Below are 21,541 nucleotides of genomic sequence, written 5' to 3' on the forward strand. Positions count from 1 at the left end.
GGGTTAACACAGGGAAAACTGGTTCCCCATTACAAACAAGCTGATAGCATTTGAAGCTGATAGCTGATTGATTGAAAACTAACAACTTGCAAATCTTTTGGAAAGGAAGGAAAAAGTCGCGTGTCTTTCTTTCAATAGTAAACCAGGCAGAAAAATTGTCCGAAACAGTTGTTCGTATGAAACAAATGATGTGTGATATGGGTTTAAGTTGCTTCATTTTATGTGCTAATACTTTCTCTTTAATTTTATAAACAGACATAATTTCTTGTTCAGTTACAAAGTTCTGCTGTTCAAGTCATGTAATTGCTGTGCCGGGAATACCGACTAACTTGTCAATCGAAATTTTTTCGTTTTCACTAACCTCTCTGTTCATGCCTTTATCAATTTTTTGCAGCAATTCCACTTTTTGTTTGATGGACATCGAGACATGCTTTCACTTTGTAGATCCCTTGGCAGCTCCAGAATTGGAAACTCTTTTTGACATAATTGAAAGTTCAAGCTTACTTTTTATAAAATTGCGCTAACAGTCTGCAAAAAATAATAATCCGAATCCAATTAGAAGATTAAGGAACAACGCAATCTGCAACATCAACTGAAATAGATAATTGGATAATTTTAGCCTAGCTTATACCGTTCATTATACATTAGACGCACATGCGTAAAGGTATTATGTGCATGTGTAAACCTTACGCATGCGCAGAAAGTTTGTAGCTTTGAGGTCCGGATTATAGACGTCTGGATTAAAGACTTTGTACTGTATGTATCACTTCGTATGGATATAGCAGTTTTTCTAGATGAAGCTGTTGAAATGGAAGAATTAAAAAATATATTAAATGGAAATAAAATAAACTTACTTTACAGAGTGAATTTGAAAACATTTATAATTATGCAAAAGGAAAGACATAAAAAAATCGAACTATGAATTAGTATGTAACTATAAAGTACATACTGAATAAAAAGCACTTGAGGATCTTACTTATGGAACAGAACGTTTTATTTTGGAACAAACGAAGATGTGCAATAAAAGTAAAGTGGCTAGGAGGTATAGCAGTGACATTTTGATCCTTGCATATTCATTATATATTAAGTCAGCTGCTTGTTGTAGTTGTCTTTATGACAGTAAACTAATCTGCCTTCCATCTGTTGATCATCTCTGAAAAATGTGGAATTCCCTTTTTTAGTAGATTTATAAAAATAATGAGCACCATTTCAAATATTTGCATAAATAATTATACTAAAGTTGTTCAAAATAATATGCATTCAAAAAATGATGAAAGGAAAATTAAAAAAAATCAAGAATACTTGATGAAAAGAAGTGAGTGGTAATGTAAATGACTTTATTATTATTATATTCTTTTTAAAATTGAAGCATAGTGTATACTTAGTATAATGCAGTTCAAATATATTTTCAAGAATAAGTATCTTTTAAATTTAAATTTCAAATAAACAGCAAATTTCAACACCAATTAGTATTTCATGTAATAATCCTTTTGCTACTTCTTTAATATTTGGTAATACCCCATGGTTTTTCAAAATAAATTGTCATCTGTGATTAATTATTGCTTCAAATATACTTGTATAACTTGCTGCATATTTGCTAAATAGACAGAAATTTTGGTTTATTCTATGTATAGTTGTGTTCAGGTTTCATCTGTTGTTCAGTTTATTAGATAATAATTTAAATGAATTAAAAAATAAATTTGCATACTATTTGAAAGCTCTGAAATATTTGTAGTAAGGCATTGGATGTATTATTAATCGCTCATTCAAGTTTTTCTGAAGATTAAAATTAATAATGATTAATAAATAATTATATTGTAATAAGATAATACAAAAATAATTTTTTATGTTTTTTAATTTGCTAAATAATGTTGATTTTTCATGAGTGAATTATTTATACCATAAAACTTTTCATTCTTTCCTTCCCCTTTCTTTCACTTCTGCGAAATTAAACCTGCAAAATTTTGGATCAATAAAATCAGAAGTAAATTTTATAATCATATTTTTAGTAATATTATTTAAATAATTCTATTTACTTTAGTGGAAGTATGAATAATCAAAATTTATTATGTTAATAAATAACAGCTTTTTTTATTTACTTAATTCAAAACGTTTGTTGCCAGCATATCCTAAAAATTATTACTATACAGTATAAAAATAATTGTATAAGATAACATAAAATATTGCATAGAAAATTTTGTGAATATTTCTAAAAAAAATAATACTTATTTAGCTATTAATTTTAACTGTAAATGAATAAATGACCTTTTATATACTTTTTTTCTGTAATTCTTTGGAAATTTTATTATTACGCCTTAAAAACAAAAGAATTTAAACATTGAACAAAATGCCTACATTCAAAACTGAAGCAAAGAAAGTCACGGAAGAATCGGAAGCCTTTCATGACGTCACTGTATAGCTAACCAGGCCATGTTCTCCAGTTGACCGTGGATTAACCCTCGGAGCACCATGACCGGCTTTATCCAGTCATGAGATTTTTTGTCACTTGGTATATATTAGCTTATAATTTATGATATTTTGCTTTCTTACATTCTTTAATAATATAAATGTCATTTTAATAAGTGTAAGTTTATGAAAATAGGGGCCAGGGTGCACAGCGAACCTTACAAGTGCATATATTTGAAAATAAGTTGTAGAAGCCTTTATTGGTTGCTTACTTATTTTTTGTTTTTAGTGCTTATTTTTTTGTGTTTAGAGTTACCCCCCCCTTAACAAACACACATTTTCTTTTGTATCAAAGCTTATAAACAACTTTTCTTCCTATTCTGGAGTGTAAGATGCTGATTCATACTTCAGGAAATAGCTTTTCTCCCCTTTCTTTGCATTGCATATTTTTGCATTGCATAACATAAAATATTGCATAGAAAATTTTGTGAATATTTCTTAAAAAATAATACTTATTTGTACAGACAAGTGCATGTTGTTCTATTGGTCAAAGAATTGTGAATGAGTAGAAAATTCCGTATATTCCACATTCTTTTTCCTCTCAGTACCTGTACGCACAGATTATAGACATGTCTCTGTATGCAGCTTAACTTCTATCCAAGATTTTAATAATTTGCATTCTCATTCTGCATGGTCAGTTCATATTCGCATTTATTATGATCGTTATACGTATATTATAAGCACATTTATAAATATTTATAATAGTATATTTGCTGTAAATGCTGAGCTTCTTTCTGTTTTCTTGTTACCAATTCTAATGTGTGAAGTTAAAAAAAATAAAATCTGTCATAGACCACTTAGATAGATTTATTTATTTTTTAAAGTTTCATTTTCTGCTTTCTGAAAGCTTTTTTCATACTATTCATCTACTATATTCCCTCCCCCTTCCATTATTTCTGTATTTCATGCGTAACTTCCAAAGCTGGGAATTTCGTGCTTACATTTTCAATTTTTTTGCCAGTGCATTATACAGTACGGAAGCAAGGGGTTGATACTGTCAATAATTAAATTGCCTTAATATTGTTCGTAGTAAAAAATAATTGGAGTAATCTTTAGCCTGCATTTCACCTGAATAATTGTACTGAAAATATTGGGAACAAAGCAGAATTCAAGATAGTGGGAGGATAAAAGAGTATAGATGTATAATATGGATAAAAAGGTGTAATACGGATGAATATTTGCATAATATGGATAAAAAGAGTTAGTTTTTTTTTTTTTTTTTAAATTGAAGATGTATTAGAAGTCCTATTTAGCTAAAGTGACCACATTTTCATTGAGACAAAGTGGGACAAATGGGATAAAATGAGAATTATAATTTAGTTATGAAAGCAGACCAATAATTAAAAAAATATTTTTTATTGTATACATTCATATACTTGTCTATAAATATATGAAAATGTATTTATTATTAGTTATTGCTAATTAATAAAGCTGTTGAATATACTAATATATTCAAAATATTGATTTTGAATATGCTAATATAATTGAATATGAAAGTTATAATTGCTTTTGAATATACTAATATATTCAAAAGATTATTCCACATATTTCCATAAAATCTCCCTTTTTTAATGTCACCCAATGAAAATTTTTAGTATCCTCGAATTGAACTGTCCATTCTTCAAGATATTCCAAGCAGCTATAAAAATTTCTGACTTCTTTTAGAAAATCTGGTCATTTAATGGCACCTTGTTCTTCCAACCTAGTGATGTCCTTTCGAATAACTAAAGGAATATAATCCTTGTCAATTCTTTCTCACAGTTTTGTTTTAAATTATTTATTTCATTTGATACTTCCATAACTGAAATTTTGTCCTCTTCAATAATTTTCACAGCATTGGGAAATAATATAGCTTGGTTGTGGATGAACTGAAGCTAAATTTATGATATGACATTTTCAATAAAGAGCTGCAATATTCTTGGACATTTATCTTGTGATAAAAAGTATGATTTTAATGGTTCATATATTTTAAAAATATTTTCTACAGCTGGTAAAAGAGCTAACCATCATGTTTTGCTGTAACCAAGAATTCTTTTATATTCAATCTGAAATTTTGATAGTGGTTTATGATGTGGAAAGCAAATAGCCCTTCAGCTAATGCTAGCTGTTCCTCTGTGTTGCCAAAGCTAGCACTGCAAAAACACTTCCATTTTAAAAGAGGAAGCGGCATTATTCAAAAATCTTCTGTGCCTCTTTGTCACTAGATGTTTAATAATATCGTTTTTTCCACCATGTGAGACCAAAAATTCAGTGTTACATTTATCACTGTATCATATAGTCTATTTTGGTTTTTTTTATAAATGGAAATTCTCTGCTTAGCTCGTCATTAAATTCACATTCTCTTTTTTTACTCATCTTTTATCTTATGGGTAAATGCTATAAAGGCTAAAAAAGAGTACTAAATTGTACCTTATTGACCATTACACTGTGGCAACTATTGCCCTTCCTTCATCAATCGAATAATGAGTCGAACATTAAATTGAAAACAACAAACCATGCTGTCTAATGGCAGTCCGCACTTACCTGCATTAAGAAGGGAACAACACGGATTTGATTTATTTCGATACAGATGGAGGAAAAAATGGTGTCACAGAAGTATGAACTCTTCACAAACGTGACCTTTGACTATGTTTCAACAACTGTTCTGCACATGCACAAAATGGTATTAAGGTTGAATTTTCTTCGACAGTTATTTCACACATGCTCAAGTGCTTCCCTCTACAATATGATGGAGCCACTCCTGCTTTGGTGAAGCTTTCATTCATAACAAAACATATTCTTTGACGAGATGTAACGACAATAATCGATCACCACCGAGTAAATCTAACTCGCTACATCACCTAATTTAGTTTACTCTGCATGCATATTATGTGTTTATTTTATTTATGTATATTTTATTTCTTTATATTCACTATAATAATTAATAAATAATAGGTAACATATTTTTACAATAGTACATTTAAAATAAGAAATGCAGATATTTTCTAAAAAGCGAGACATTTTAAAAAATCAGCGGGATGTGGAACAGTCCTCTAAAAAGCGGGACTGTCCTACCAAAATTGGGACGTGTGGTCACTTTATATTTACCATAAACCTTCTGTCTGTAAGCTGTATCTTAGTACACTTTAAGAAGTAAAGAAAATCTACTATAATACTTCTTTTGTAGCATTTTATTAAATGCATATATTTTTGTAGGCACTTCAAGGAAAATATGAAAATGATACTCCTGTTCCCACAGAATTGAAATTTGCGCAGAAGTAACATCCATTTATTATTTGTCTTATATTATTTTTTATTTATAATTGGTTATTTTAATATTACATTTCATAAAATGTGTGGATCAAGTGAAAAGATAATTATTTTTCTAGGTTAAATTCCACTCTATCAAAGTGTGGTGCTGCTAATGGAAGTAAACAGCCCCTAAGTAAAGTGAGTGTAAATTTGTTTCATTTTAGTTTCATTCATGATAGGAAATTCTTTTTGAAACATAAATGTCTTTCTCCTAGGACATAAAATTGGGATGCATAATATTCAATTTTATTATATATGGCATGTATATAAATGTCCTTTTCCTGAGCTTGATTTTAACAACCATTGGTTGTAGACAGTAATGAATGTCCAGTGCTCTCTGTAGTTGCATTTAGTAGGAATTTATACTCATTATCATAAACAAAACACAAAGAGGTTGACTCCCATATGAAAAAATGTGAGTAATATATTTAATTTTAGAGTTTGAGATCATATTTTCATAAAATTCAGGTGTACACAAATTGAAGAGTGAAATGTTAAAATTTGTATGTAACTAAAAATGAAGTGTCAGTTTAGAAAACAGTTTCTGATGTGAACAGATTAAGTTACTAGTACATAGACTGTTGTAAAAGATTTTGAAAAAACAGTTTCAAAAAAGAATTTTACTCATACTCTTGTAGAATTCATGTTCTAGAAAATAATGGGAGACTGTAAGTTTGGTACATAGTCATATTGAAATAATATTTGCAGTAATTGGAAAAAGGGAAAATTCTAGTCCAATGAATTTTTGGTAGACTATTACGATCCTAAAATAATAAAATTGCAAGCAAATATTATTAATATATTTTTAGCATTTAAAAACTTGTAAATTACTAATGTTAAAATGCTTTCATCATACCAGCTGTAACAAAATTTAAAAAAAATATAAATTAAAGAATGCAGTGCTCTTGTAAATCACAAAGGAATACCACTGAGTGACATTAAATGGGGGAACCTTAAATTATAATATTTTAACTGACACTTGTGGAGAGCAATATGTTAAGTGAAACTGAAAAAAAAAAAAAAAAAAAAAAAATCCCAACTTCGAAATTAATTAGCTTGGTCAATATTTCTCATATGGGTTTCGAACCTTTTGTGTCTTACTTTTCGAAATGACCATAAACTATTTATAAATGTAAGTATGCAGGCCGTGAAACCATATTTAAAGTTATACTTCATAATGTTTGTAAAATTAATTTTGTACATTTAAAAATATCATAATTTGAATATTTGTGTCATTTAAAGCATTTTTAAAAATGGAGCTACTGGTCTTTGACCAATGGTTGCGAAAATAAAGTCCATGTAAAGGCATTAAGGATTGGCTGTATATACAGGATGATTCAAAAATATAAACGCAGGCAGAAGGGATCAAAATGAGCATGTTATGATGCAATGCAGGAATAACGTATTGAGATGCTACAAAGATTTGTCGAGATCTGATGGGTAGGTATAATTGGTTTACTGCATAAATAATTTTCTGTGCAGATTTCAATTTTTTGGGGTCACTATGAATATGGAACTTGACAAGATGCATTTTATCTACAGGGCTGAGGTGGAAAGGGGAGCAGAGGTGATCATTCTGTCAACCTCGTTTGAGTAGTTCTGCATTTCTGTCTGCAGCTCCATAGACAAAATACATGTTGGTGAACTCTGCATTTGTAGCTGCATACCACTTGAAATCTGCATGGGAAATGATGATTTACATGAGAAAAACCTCTTTTACCTAACATTCAACAGAGCCATGTCACCTTAGTGTAATTTTGGCACACATGCATTCCATTAAAAAAAAAAAAGAAAAAACAACTACTTATTTTGGTCCCATTAGGCTGCCATTACATTTTTGCAAGATATTTTTTGCTCACACCATATATATTAAAAAACATGCAAATTTACACAATTATCTGGATTTAATAATGTGCAGTTTTACTAGTTATATATGTGTGTGTGTGTGTGTAAGAAAGGTAAAAGGTAAGTAAATATAAAGTATAATTTAAATTAAGAGTGAGTGAGTGAGTGATTATGGCGCAAAAACCAGAGATGATTATGACGCGCCAAACACAAGATGGGATGATTACCATTGATGACATTAAAATTCAATAAATAAAAACAAGTAGATAAATATACCAAATCCAGAGGATGAAGTCATATAAACAAAAGTTAAAAGCACACATTAAAATTCAAGACACAGTCTTCAAAACAAATTACATTCAATAATAAAAGCCAGTCTCTTTTAAATAATAAAATAAATTACAATTGACCTCTCTTCCGATTAAACGGTCGAGAGGTAAGTCACAGCTATTAAAATATTTCTGGCGAAGACTCTTAAAACATGGACACTCAATTAAAATATGATGAACAGATAAACAAACATTACAATTAAAACAAACAGGCTCATTTTCAGCTTTGAGAAGATAGTTATGTGTGACTCTAGTGTGACCAATTCTGAGGCGAGTCAAAAGAACGTCCCCCTTACGATTTCCAGCAAAATCCCAATGCTCAAGTCTAGGCTTGACGTTTCTCAACTTGTTGCGATGCTGAACATCCCAAAATCGCTGCCATTTTTTTCGAACCTTTCCCTTGATGACACAGCAGATGTCTCTAAAAGGGATAAGGCGACTGGACGGTTCAATAGCAGATTTGGCTGCGATGTCTGCAAGCTCATTTCCCTTTATTCCAGCATGTCCAGGAACCCAGCAGTACAGGACTTCATATCCTCGAATCGTTAAATTTATATGAATTTTGAGAACATCCACTACCACATGATTCTGAGTGTTTCGAAAAGCTTCCAAGGATTTAAGAGCACTATACAAGTCTGTATAAACCATGAACTTTCTGTGGCAGAGCTTTGAGATGTACAAAAGACCATAATATATTGCAGTTAGTTCAGATGTTATGACTGAGCAAGCATGGTGCAGGCATCTGCCCTCAATGTAATCTTCAAATACAAAAGCCATCCCGACATGATCATTTGACTTTGATCCATCTGTGTATATCGGATAATAACTGCTATATTTGTGCCTGTGCTCAGCGAAGAGTTGTCTGTAAACGGTCTCGTTAGTGCTCGCCTTCACGTGATGTTTGAAAACATCAAGGAGCTGAATCCGTGTATTTTCCGAAGGTGGAATTTCAAAATTCTGTACTGCTTGGGGGTGCATATCAGAGAGGGAAAGTTCCTCAATGACTGGGCGAACTCTTAAAGGAAAAGTAGGAACACAGGATGGACATTTTTCAAATAATGTGTTACACTCATTATCGAGTAAGCACAGCTTATTGGGATGTTCAGGTTGGGATAAAATATTAAAATATTGCAAAAGTGACAATTGCTCACGCCTCAGATAAAGTGATGGTTCGTTAGAGTCAACATATAGGCTCTGTACAGGAGAAGTCCTGAAAGCTCCTGGACAAATCCGCAGACCTTGATGGTGAACAGGATCCAGTTTTAACAAAACAGATGACCGAGCGGATCCATAAACAACTGAGCCATAGTCCAGTCTAGAGCGGATAAGCGCTCTGTAAATGTGAAGCATAGAGCAACACTCTGCACTCCAGGAGGTGTTCGCCAACACTTTTAAAATATTTAGTGTTTTTAGACACTTCTTTCTCAGGTTGAAAACATGAGAAAGGAAAGTCAAATTTCGGTCGAACGTCACTCCTAAAAATTTTACTTCAGGCATAACTGGAATAATTGTACCATTAAGATATAACTCAGGTTCAGGATGGAGACCACGCTTCCTACAAAAGTGCACGTACACAGTTTTCTGTTTCGAAAATGTAAATTCCTGTTTGTTTGACCATTCTTCGATCTTATTCAGAGCCATCTGCAGTTGCCTCTCTATGTATCTCATGTCTGCTTCTCGACAGCTAATCTGCAGATCATCAACATATAGAGATCCCAAGATGGTGGGAGGAAGTTGTTTTAGTACAGAATTTATTGTTAAAGTAAACACGGTTACACTGAGCACACAGCCTTGAGGCACACCCTCTTCCTATTGAAAAACATCCGAAAAAACAGAGCCAATTCTTACTTGAAAAGTTCTAGCGTTCAGGAAATTCTGAATGAAAATTGGTAGGTTGCCGCGCAAGCCACTCTCGTAAAGATCGCGAAGTATACAGTATCTCCATGCCTTATCATAAGCTTTCTCTATATCGAAGAAAATTGAGACAAGGTGATTTCTTCTTACAAAAGCTTTTCGAATGGATGTCTCTAAGAGATGGTGGTGGTAGTAGTCTTATGGCGCAAAGCTCAAATGGCCATATGCGCCAAACACAGGATTCTTTTTTAACATACAAACTAAAGGAAGAAAAAATATAAAGACAACAGCACACTTTTAAAATCGAGGCAAGTAAAAAGATATTTAAATGATGGGATGAAAATGCTGATTATAACTTTGATAATGAGATATGCAGTATAGATATAAAATCCTAAAACATCTGATTAATTAAAATTCCAACATAAAATCTCAGGACAAAAATCAAATTAAATAATAGAAACCTGTTTCCTTGAGGTAGTGAAACAAATTATTATTGACCTCTTTTCCGATTAAACGGTCGAGAGGCAGGTCGCAGCTATTAAAATACTTCTCACGAAGATTATTAAAATATGAACATTCAATTAAAATGTAATAAACTGAAAGACAAACATTACAAGTTGCACAAATAGGCTCGTTCTCAGCTTTCAGAAGGTAGTTATGTGTCACTCTACTGTGACCAATTCTAAGGCGAGTCAAAAGAACTTCCTCCCTGCGATTGCTAGTAGTATCCCAATGCTCTATTTTAGGTTTCACCCTTCTCAACTTGTTATGAAGTTGAATGTCCCAAAGTTGCTGCCATTTCTTTCGGATCTTCTTTTTTATGACACAACAGATATCTTTAAAAGGGATGAGGCGGCCGGACATTTCAACAGCAGATTTCGCTGCGATGTCCGCCAGCTCATTGCCCTTTATTCCTGTATGTCCGGGGACCCAGCAGTACAGAAGTTCAAATCCACGACATGTCAATTTAATATTCAACTTGAGAACATCCACTATCACAGGATTCTCAGTGCTAGAAAAGGATTCTAAAGCTTTCAATGCACTGTAGGAGTCCGTATATACAATGAATTTTCGATGTTGCAGCGTTGAGATGTAGAAAAGCGCATAATATATGGCAGTCAGTTCGGAGGTTAAGACAGAGGAAGCGTCGTGTAAACGTCTGCCTTCCATGTGGTCACCAATTATAAATGACATGCCAACATGGCAAGCTGACTTAGAGCCATCTGTATACGAGGGCCATCCAGGAAGTAGATTACGTTTCCGTCTGTGTCCGCTAGGGGCGGGGCTAGCGCGGCCATCTTGGGGTCAGAGCGTTGCGCAGCTCAGTCTGCATCTAGCCGTGCTAGTGAGAGATTCGTGCTGTGCTCCGTTCAGATACTGTGACGGTTTGAAATGTCTGCGTTAATTGAAAATCCCGCGAGCTGCGAGGTGCGCTCAGTAATAAGGTTTCTGACTGCAAAAAACTGTAAACCGATAGAAATCTATCGGCAGCTTCGTGAAGTGTATGGGGACAACATTATCACTGAAGGTGGAGTGCGTCAGTGGGTCATAAGATTTCAAAATGGCCGAACCAATGTTCACGACGAAGATCGAAGTGGGAGACCCAGCATAGTGACCGCCGAACTTCTCGAAAAAGTCGATGCTAAAGTCCGTGAAAATCGAAATTTCACAATAACGGAACTTTCTTTGAGTTTTCCACAAATTTCGCGAAGTTTGTTGCACGAAATCATCAGCGAAAAGCTTGGTTACCACAAGTTTTGTGCAAGATGGATTCCAAAAATCTTGACAGAAGACCACAAAAATCAGCGAATGGCTGCAGCGTTGAACTTTTTGGACGCTTACCATAAGGATGGTGACTCTTTACTCGATCGCATCGTTACTGGTGACGAAACATGGGTGAAACATGTGAACTGTGAAACGAAATTGCAATCAATGCAGTGGGGGCACACAAGTTCTCCCCAAAAACCCAAGAAACGCATGCAAACAATGTCGGCAAGGAAGATCATGGCGACTGTTTTTTGGGACAGAAAATGTGTAATTTTGGTGGACTTCCTGGAAAGAGGCACTACAATAAACTCTCAAAGGTATTGCCAAACTCTCCAAAAACTCAGAAGAGCAATTCAAAACAAGCGCAGAGGAATGTTGAGCTCTAAGATCTTGTTGATTCACGACAACGCCCGGCCCCACACGGCAAATGTCACTCGTAAAGTTCTTGAATCTTTTAAGTGGGAGTTGTTTCCTCATCCGCCGTACAGTCCCGACCTGGCACCGAGCGACTTCCACCTATTCCCAGCAATGAAGAAGTGGCTGGCTATGCAGCGTGTTGATAACGACGCACAGCTGCAAGAAGAGGTAACGAAGTGGTTGAAGGCGCAGGCGGCCGAATTTTTCGACGAAGGAATTTCCAAGCTCGTACATCGCTACGATAAATGCCTTAATTTGTATGGTGACTATGTAGAAAAGTAGTATTTGAGTGTGGCTTTCATCTGTATATAATAAAATTTGTTTCCTATACTTTGTTTATTTTTTTATTCCAAAACGTAATCTACTTTCTGGATAGCCCTCGTATATCGGAACATAACTCCTGTAACTATGCCTGTGCTCAGCAAAAATTTGTCTGTAGATGCTCTCATTAGTAGTTGTTTTTCCGTAATTGTGGAAAATGTCAAGAAGGTGGATTTGTGCATATTCCCAAGGTGCAATTTCAAAATGCTGTACTGCCTGTGGGGAAATATGAGACAGGGAGAATTCTTCAATGAGGGGACGAACTCTAACAGGAAAAGAAGGCACACAGGATGGACGTGCCTCAAATAAAAGGTCACAGCTATTGTCACATATACACATGTTATAAGGATGGTCAGGTTGAGATAAAATATTAAAATACTGTAAAAGAGACAACTCCTCACGCCTCAAACGGAGTGATGGTTCGTAACAGTCAACATAAAGGCCATGGACAGGAGACGTCCTGAAGGCTCCAGAACAAATCCGTAGAGCCTGATGATGAACAGGGTCTAGTTTTGACAACACTGAAGACCGAGCGGATCCATAAACAGCTGAGCCGTAGTCTAGTCTAGAGCGAACAAGAACTATGTAAATGTGAAGCATGGAGCAACGCTCTGCACCCCAGGAGGTGTTCGCCAGGACTTTTAAAATATTGAAAATTTTTATACACTTTTTTCTCAAATTTAGGAAATGAGGAAGGAAAGTCAATTTTTGGTCGAACATCACCCCTAAAACTTTTACTTCAGATGCTACTGGAATCACAGACCCATTAAGGTATAATTCAGGCTCAGCATGGAGACCTCGCTTTCTACAAAAATGCACACAGACAGTCTTCTGTTTCGAAAACGTAAATCCTTGTCTTTTTGCCCATTCCTGGATCCTGTTCCAGGCGATCTGGAGCTGTCTCTCTACATGTCTCATATCCACACCTCTACAGCTATCATCAACATATCAACATATAAAGACCCTGAAATGGAGGGAGGAAGTTGTTTTAATACAGAATTTATTTTTAGGCTGAAAAGAGTTACACTGAGCACACAGCCTTGACGCACACCCTCTTCTTGTTCAAAAACATCAGACAAAACAGAGCCTATCCTTACTTGAAATGTTCTAGTACTCAAGAAATTCTGAATAAAAATTGGTAGGTTGCCGAGGAAGCCACTCTCGTGAAGATCCCGAAGTATACCGTATGTCCATGCCTTATCATATGCTTTCTCAGTGTCAAAAAATACCAAGACAAGGTGACTCCTTCTTACGAAAGCTTTTCGAATGGATTTCTCGAAGAGAAGCATGTTATCTACGGTTGTTCTCCCCTTTCGAAAGCCACTTTGATAAAGCGATATAAAATTATTCTTTTCCAAGAAGTAGACTAGGCGGCTGTTTACCATCTTTTCAAACAGTTTGCAAACACAACTGGTAAGGGCAATTGGCCGATGAGGGATTTCTTGGGTCTTTCCTTGGCTTCGCAATAGGAATGACAACAGCTCTCCTCCATGCACTGGGAAAAATACACTCCTTCCACACTCTATTGTAAAGTGTGAGAAGGGCACTCATTGACTAATAGGACAGATGCTTTAGCATTTGATAATACACGCCATCTAGACCAGGACAAGACCTATGTGTCTGCAACAAAGCTCTCCTTAATTCAACCATAGTAAAGTCTCTATTGTAAGGCTCAGATTTGGAAGAGTTGAATGTGATGGGATTTATTTCAGAGTGTTGCTTGATAGAGAGAAATGCAGGTGAATAGTTTCTGCTTGAAGAAACAGCAGCAAATGTCTCACCAATAGTATTTGCAATTTCTTCTATGGAGCTAATCATTCGGCCATCTTTTTCCAGAAAGGAAAGTGAGTGGTCTTTATACATTCCGCATGCTTTTCGAACTCTTTCCCAAACCCGCTTACTAGGCGTAGAGGATGTTATTGACGACACATATGAAATGCAGGAATCCCTCTGGCTCTGCCTTCTTACTTTTCGTGCATTTGCTTTGGCTCTTTTAAAGGCTATGAGGTTTCGCAGAGTAGGATATCTACGAAAAATACCCGATGCTTTTTTCTGTTTTTTCAGTGCTTCATGACAGTCGCGATTCCACCATGGTTTCGTATCTTTAAGCATTTTTCCTGATGTTCTAGCAATCGAAAGCATAGCTGCCGGAATAATAATATTAGTAACAACTTCCACAGCGTCATCGATATGCACATCTTCTACCATTTCCACTGTGAGCTCTGCGGAGGAAGAGAAGAGTCCCCAGTCTGCCCTGCCCAGTATAAACCGAGGGAGTCTCGACATGGGGTTTGCTCCTCTTCGTACAAGAGACACAAAAATGGGATAATGATCGCTGTTGTACAGGTCATTTCCGACACCAAAAGTGCAAAATGGCGACAGAGATGGTGAACAGATGGCAAGGTCGAGAGCGTGGAATGTCCTTGAAGGCTCATGGAAGTAAGTATTCTGCCCATTATTCAGGAGACAAAGGCTATGATCTTCGATCATCTGCTCAATTTGTCTTCCTCGGCAATTTGTGTCTTTACTACCCCAGAGTGGATTATGGCCATTAAAATCTCCTATTATGATAAAAGGCTCAGGCAGCTGCTCTATTAGATTATTTAAATGTTGCTGATCAATATGCTCGTTTGGAGGCAAATACAAAGAAACAAATGAAACAACAATATGAAGATTTGTTTGAGTAGCGACAACTTGGAGGGGGGTCGTCAACGGAAATGAACTTGAGGGGTAGTCCAGTGAGGAAGGAGACCTGTACCTCCACTGGCACGCTCACCTGCAAGGTTATCCTTCCTGACGAAAGAAAACCTCCGAAGTTTTGCTTGTTGTTCCTGTTTTAGATTTGTTTCCTGTATTGCGAAGCGTACAGGTTGATGAACATTGATTATAGCTTTGATGTCGAGCAGATTTCGGTGGAATCTACGACAGTTCCATGATACGAGGGTGGCCATTATGAATAGCTTTTGTTCTTTCAGTGCTCTTGTTTGGTTTTTCGTGGAAGTAGATGCTTGGGAACTTCCAGACCCTCTTCTACTTCCATACCGTCTGAATCCGCCGATTCAGAAACCATTCCATCAAGAGAGCTATTGCTGGAACTTCTATTTTTATTTGTTTGTTTTCGTGTGGTAGTTTTGGGTTTGCTTTGAATTACTATTTCTTTATTTTGTACTGTATGTGTTGGCTATTCTTTCTTCTTGTTTGTAGTCTGATGAGTTTTGTTTGGTGGAGTCTGCATAATAACTGATGTTTCGGTGGCAACTGTGCAAGATCTTTTAAGAGCATTGGCGTAAGATGTATTTGGTCGTAGCTGTGTGCTTTGGACTAATCTTCTGGCTTCGGCATATGATATGTTCCTCGTAACCTTTGCAGTCTGCACTTCTTTTTGCAATTTCCATTTTGGGCAGAGGCGTGAAAATGCTGGGTGCTCACCCTTGCAATTTATACAAAGAGGCGCAGCGGTACAATTTTCAGAATCATGGCCAATCTGTGAGCATCTGGTGCATGTGAGGCTGCCACGGCAAGACGTCTTAGAATGGCTGAAACGCTGGCATTGGAAGCATCGCATAGGGTTAGGAATATAAGGTCTTACGGGACAATTTAAATATCCGGCCTTAATATTCTTAGGCAGATCAGGCGTGTTGAAGGTAAGGATCACGTGTTTCGTATCGATCAACTTACCTTCCTTACGCATCTTGATCCGCCTAGCACCGCACACATTTTGGTCGGATAGCTCGGAAGCGATCTCTTCTTCAGGAACATACAGAAGGTCGAATTCCGATATTACGCCATGACAATAATTCAGTGTCTTATGTGGTGTTACAGTGACATTCGCTTGCCCAAGTTTAGTTATCTGAAGTAAAGAAGCAGACTGGGTGGCTGAGGTTGTATCAATAAGCAAGTCTCCGGAGCGGAGACGCTTTATATTTCTCGGCTCACCAATACAAGAATGAATATATTTATTTATTATGAAAGGAGACATCTTCTGCAGCTCGCCAGAAGGACAAGAAATGACTAGGAAACGGGGACTATTGTTATGATTTTTTTCATTTGTATCTGTACGTAATTTTTTTGCAGTAGACTTTTCAGAAGTAGGTTCATTGACTGGTTTAGCAGTAGACTTTTCAGAATTCGGTTGAGTGACTGAAGTGACTTCAAAATCCTTAATTAGAAAAATTTGAGGTTTAGCCATCATGAGGAAAGAAAAAATTCGGGTCCGACGGCCCCGCCCACCACGGAGCCCTACAAGGGAACACAGATTCCTGTGTTAGGGCTAGCCGGACCTATACGCAAACTGAAGCCCCACAGTCGGCTTTCCCGAAAGCAAGTACTCCCGAGAGCTTGACCCCAAGCCACTGACACAAGGACTAGTGACCAGCTGATTGACACCCGTGAGGACGACTAAGGTGCCTCCCGTTTAGCTGAAGCAGAGGCCAAAGTAGTGTGTTGGGGACAGTGCCTCGCCCCTCAACTACCAGGACCCTCCTTTCCAGCGACACGGGTCTCCACGCACGGCAAACACGTGGGCAGTTTTCTTGCCACTCGAAAACTAGATGCAAGGACTGCTCCAGTCTCTCATGACGAGCCCCAAACTCCGTAGAGAGAAACCACGAGGGACAAGGAAAGGGGAAACGTTTCAGCCAAGAGGTGAGGAGACGGAAAAGAGGATAGATCACTGGGGCTCCAGTATCGTGACACTCGTCTCATCAAGAAGATGATCCCCTGAAGGGCTAGGGTACCTTGGGATCTTCGGCATATGAAATGTTCCTGGAAACTTTTATGGTCTGAACTTCCTTTTCAAATTTCCATTTTGGACAAGAGTGAGAAAATGCTGGGTGATCACCCTTGCAGTTAACACACAATGGCGCAGCGGTGCAATTCTCACTATCATGGCCAACCAACGAGCATCTGGCGCACATAAGGGTGCCACGACAGGATGTCTTAGAGTGACCAAACCGCTGGCATTGGAAGTCTCGCATTGGGTTTGGAATATATGGTCTTACGGGACAGTTACGATACCCAGCCTTTATGTTCTTCGGCAGATCAGGCAATTTGAAGGTCAGGATCACGTGTTTCGTGTCAATCAACTGACCTTCCTTTCGCATCTTGATCCGGCTAGCACCACAGACATTTTGGTCAGCTAACTCGGAAATGAACTCATCTTCTGAAACACACAGAAGGTCGATCTCCGAGATCACGCCTCTACAGGTATTAAGTGTTTTGTGTGCTGACACTGTTATAGCTACTTGTCCAAGTTTGGTTTGACGTAAAAGTGAAGCAGACTGGGTGGACGAAAGGGTATCAATGAGCAAGTCTCCAGAACGGAGACGCTTTATGTTCCTTGGCTCACCTACGCAGGAATGAATGTATTTGCTGACCAGGAAAGGAGACATCTTTTGCAATTCTCCAGAGGCACTGGAAACAACAACAAAGCGCAGACAATCAGCAGATTCTTTGGCATTTGCATCGGTACGGATCTTCTTTGTAATGGATTTGTCACTAACTTCAATATCTTTGGTATTTTCATCAGCACAGATCTTCTTGTTAATAGATTTATCGACAATTTCTATATCTTTGTTGGTATCATTTGACTCGGCTTTCTTTAAAATAAAAAGGGAAGCCATGTTTGAAAAATATAAGATTCGGGTCCGACGACCCCGCCCACCACGGAGCCCAACAAGGGAACACAGATTCCTTTGTTAGGGCTAGCCGGACCTATACGCAAACTGAAGCCCCACAATCGGCTTTCCCGAAAGCAGGTACTCCTGAGAGCTTGACCCCAAGCTATTGACACAAGGACTAGTTACCAACCGATTGACACCCGTGAGGACGACTAAGGTGCCTCCCGTTTAGCTGAAGCGGAGGCCAAAGCAGTGTGTTGGTGACAGTACCTCGCCCCTCAACTACCAGGACCCTCCTTTCCAGCGACACGGGTCTCTACGCACGGCAAACACGTGGGCAGTTTTCTCGCCACTCGAGAACTAGAGACAAGGGCTGTTCCAGTATCTCGTGATGAGGCCCAAACTCCGTAGAGAGAAACCACAAGGGACAAGTGGAGGGAAAAAGTACCAGCCAAGAGGAGAGGAGACGGAAAAGAGGATAGATCACTGGGGTTCCAGGATTGTGACACCCGTCTCATCAAGAAGATGATCCCCTGAAGGGCTAGGTTACCTCGGGATTGCCACACCCGTGCTCACAAAAGTGAGCCCCCTGAGGGCAGTTTTGGGTTTGCTTTGAATCACTGTTTCTTTATTTTGTACTGTACGGGTTGGGTTTTCTTTCTTCCTGTTGTTTGTAGTCTGTTGAGTGAGTGAGTGAGTGAGTGAGTGAGAGATTATGGCGCAAAACCAAAGATGATTATAGTGCGCCAAACACGTGATGGGGTGAGTACAGTTGATGAATTTAAAATACAATAAATAAAAACAAGTAGACAAACGTATCAAATCCAGAGGATGAAGTCATATAAACACAAGTTAAAACCACACATTTAAAATTCAAGATACAATCTTTAAAACAAATTACATTAGGTGATAAAAGCCAGTTTCTTTCAAATAATAAAATAAATTACAATTGACCTCTCTTCCGATTAAACGGTCGAGAGGTAAGTCACAGCTATTAAAATATTTCTGGCGAAGACTATTAAAACATGGACACTCAATTAAAATATGACGAACAGATAAACAAACATTACAATTAAAACAAACAGGCTCATTTTCAGCTTTGAGAAGACAGTTATGTGTGACTCTAGTGTGACCAATTCTGAGGCGAGTCAAAAGAACTTCCTCCTTGCGATTTTTGGTTGATTCCCAATGCTCAACTCTAGGTTTTACGTGTCTTAACTTGTTTTGAAGCTGAACATCCCAAAATTGCTGCCATTTTTTCCGGACTTTTCCCTTGATGACACAGCAGATATCTCTAAAAGGGATAAGGCGACTAGTCAGTTCATCAGCAGATTTGGCTGCAATATCTGCAAGCTCATTTCCCTTTATTCCAGTATGTCCAGGAACCCAGCAGTACAGGACTTCATATCCGCGAATCGTTAAATTTATATGAATTTTCAGGACATCTACTACCACAGGATTCTGAGTGTTGGGAAAAGCTTCCAAAGATTTAAGAGCACTATACGAGTCTGTATAAACTATGAACTTCTTCTGACAGAGCTTCGAGATGTACAAAAGAGCATAATATATTGCAGTTAGTTCAGATGTTAGGACTGAGCAAGCATGGTGTAGGCATCTGCCCTCAATGTAATCTTCAAATACAAAAGCTATCCCCACATAATCATTTGACTTTGATCCGTCTGTGTATATCGGATAATAACTGCTATATCTGTGCCTGTGCACAGCGAAGAGTTCTCTGTAAACGATCTCGTTAGTGCTCGCCTTCACGTGATGTTTGAAAAACTCAAGGAGCTGAATCCGTGAATTTTCCCAAGGTGGAATTTCAAAATTCTGTACTGCTTGAGGGCACATATCAGAGAGGGAAAGTTCCTCAATGACAGGGCGAACTCTTAAAGGAAAAGTAGGAACACAGGATGGACGTGTTTCATATAATGTGTTACACTCATTATCGAGTAAGCACAGCTTATTGGGATGTTCAGGTTGGGATAAAATATTAAAATATTGTAAAAGGGACAATTGCTCACGCCTCAGATAAAGTGATGGTTCATTAGAGTCAACATATAGGCTGTGTACAGGAGAAGTCCTGAAAGCTCCTGAACAAATCCGCAAACCCTGATGGTGAACAGGATCCAGTTTTAACAAAACAGATGAGCGAGCGGATCCATAAACAGCTGAGCCATAGTCCAGTCTAGAGCGGATAAGCGCTCTGTAAATGCGAAGCATGGAGCAACGCTCTGCACCCCAGGAGGTGTTCGCCAACACTTTTAAAATATTTAGTGTTTTGAGACACTTCTTTCTCAGGTATAAACATGAGAAAGGAAAGTCAATTTCTGGTCGAACGTCACTCCTAAAAATTTTACTTCGGGCGCAACTGGAATAATTGTACCATTTAGATATAACTCAGGTTCAGGATAGACACCACGCTTCCTACAAAAGTGCACGCACACAGTTTTCTGTTTCGAAAAAGTAAATCCCTGTTTGTCTGACCATGCTTGGATCTTATTCAGAGCCATCTGCAATTGCCTCTCTATGTATCTCATGTCTGCTCCTCGACAGCTAATCTGTAAATCATCTACATATAGTGATCCCAAGATGGTATGAGGAAGTTCTTTTAATACAGAATTTATTTTTAAACTGAACAGCGTTACACTAAGCACACAGCCTTGAGGCACACCCTCTTCCTGTTGAAAAACATCCGAAAAAACAGAGCCAATCCTTACTTGAAAAGTTTTAGCGTTCAAGAAATTCTGTATGAAAATTGGTAGATTGCCGCGCAAGCCACTCTCGTGAAGATTGCGAAGTATACCGTATCTCCATGCCTTATCATAAGCTTTCTCAATGTCGAAGAATACCGAGACAAGGTGGCTTCTTCTTACAAATTCTTTCCGAATGGAAGTCTCTAGGAGGAGTATGTTATCTACGGTTGTTCTCCCCTTTCGAAAACCACTTTGATAAGGCGATATAATATTATTCTTTTCCAAGAAGTAGACTAGGCGGCTGTTTACCATCTTTTCAAACAGTTTGCAAACACAACTAGTAAGGGCAATTGGCCGATAGTTCGAGGGATTCCTCGGGTCTTTCCCTGGCTTCCCAATAGGAATTACTACAGCTCTCCTCCATGCACTGGGAAATGTACGCTCCTTCACTCTATTGTAAAGTGTGAGAAGGGCACTCAGTGACTTATAGGACAGATGCTTTAGCATTTGATAATACACGCCATCTAGACCAGGACAAGACCTATGTGTCTGCAACAAAGCTCTCCTTAATTCAACCATAGTAAAGTCTCTATTCTACGGCTCAGATTTGGAAGAGTTGAATGCGATGGGATTTATTTCAGAGTGTTGCTTGATAGAGAGAAATGCAGGTGAATAGTTTCTGCTTGAAGAAGCGGCAGCAAATGTCTCACCAATAGTATTTGCAATTTCTTCTATGGAGCTAATCACTCGGCCATCTTTTTCCAGAAAGGAAAGTGAGTGGTCTTTATACATTCCGCATGCTTTTCGAACTCTTTCCCAAACCCGCTTACTAGGCGTAGAGGATGTTATTGAGGACACATATGAAATCCAGGAATCCCTCTGGCTCTGCCTTCTTACTTTTCGTGCATTTTCTTTGGCTCTTTTAAAGGCTATGAGG

The 21,541-nt window shown here is 37.5% G+C and overlaps 1 protein-coding gene across 1 annotated transcript in view; it reads left to right on the forward strand.

Moving 5' to 3' along the window:
• The window catches only part of LOC118203478 (uncharacterized), a 102,142-nt gene that overhangs the window by 17,144 nt on the left and 63,457 nt on the right, over positions 1–21,541 (forward strand). Inside the window, exons 3-4 of the mRNA XM_085808313.1 lie at positions 5,662–5,723; positions 5,835–5,895. Coding sequence (XP_085664439.1) covers positions 5,662–5,723; positions 5,835–5,895 — 123 coding nt within the window. The remainder of the gene's footprint in view (positions 1–5,661; positions 5,724–5,834; positions 5,896–21,541) is intronic.

The sequence above is a fragment of the Stegodyphus dumicola genome, chromosome X1 (genome assembly GCF_044657685.1).
Source record: "Stegodyphus dumicola isolate Sdum_Otavi_A_Nest chromosome X1, ASM4465768v1".
Taxonomy (NCBI): domain Eukaryota; kingdom Metazoa; phylum Arthropoda; class Arachnida; order Araneae; family Eresidae; genus Stegodyphus; species Stegodyphus dumicola.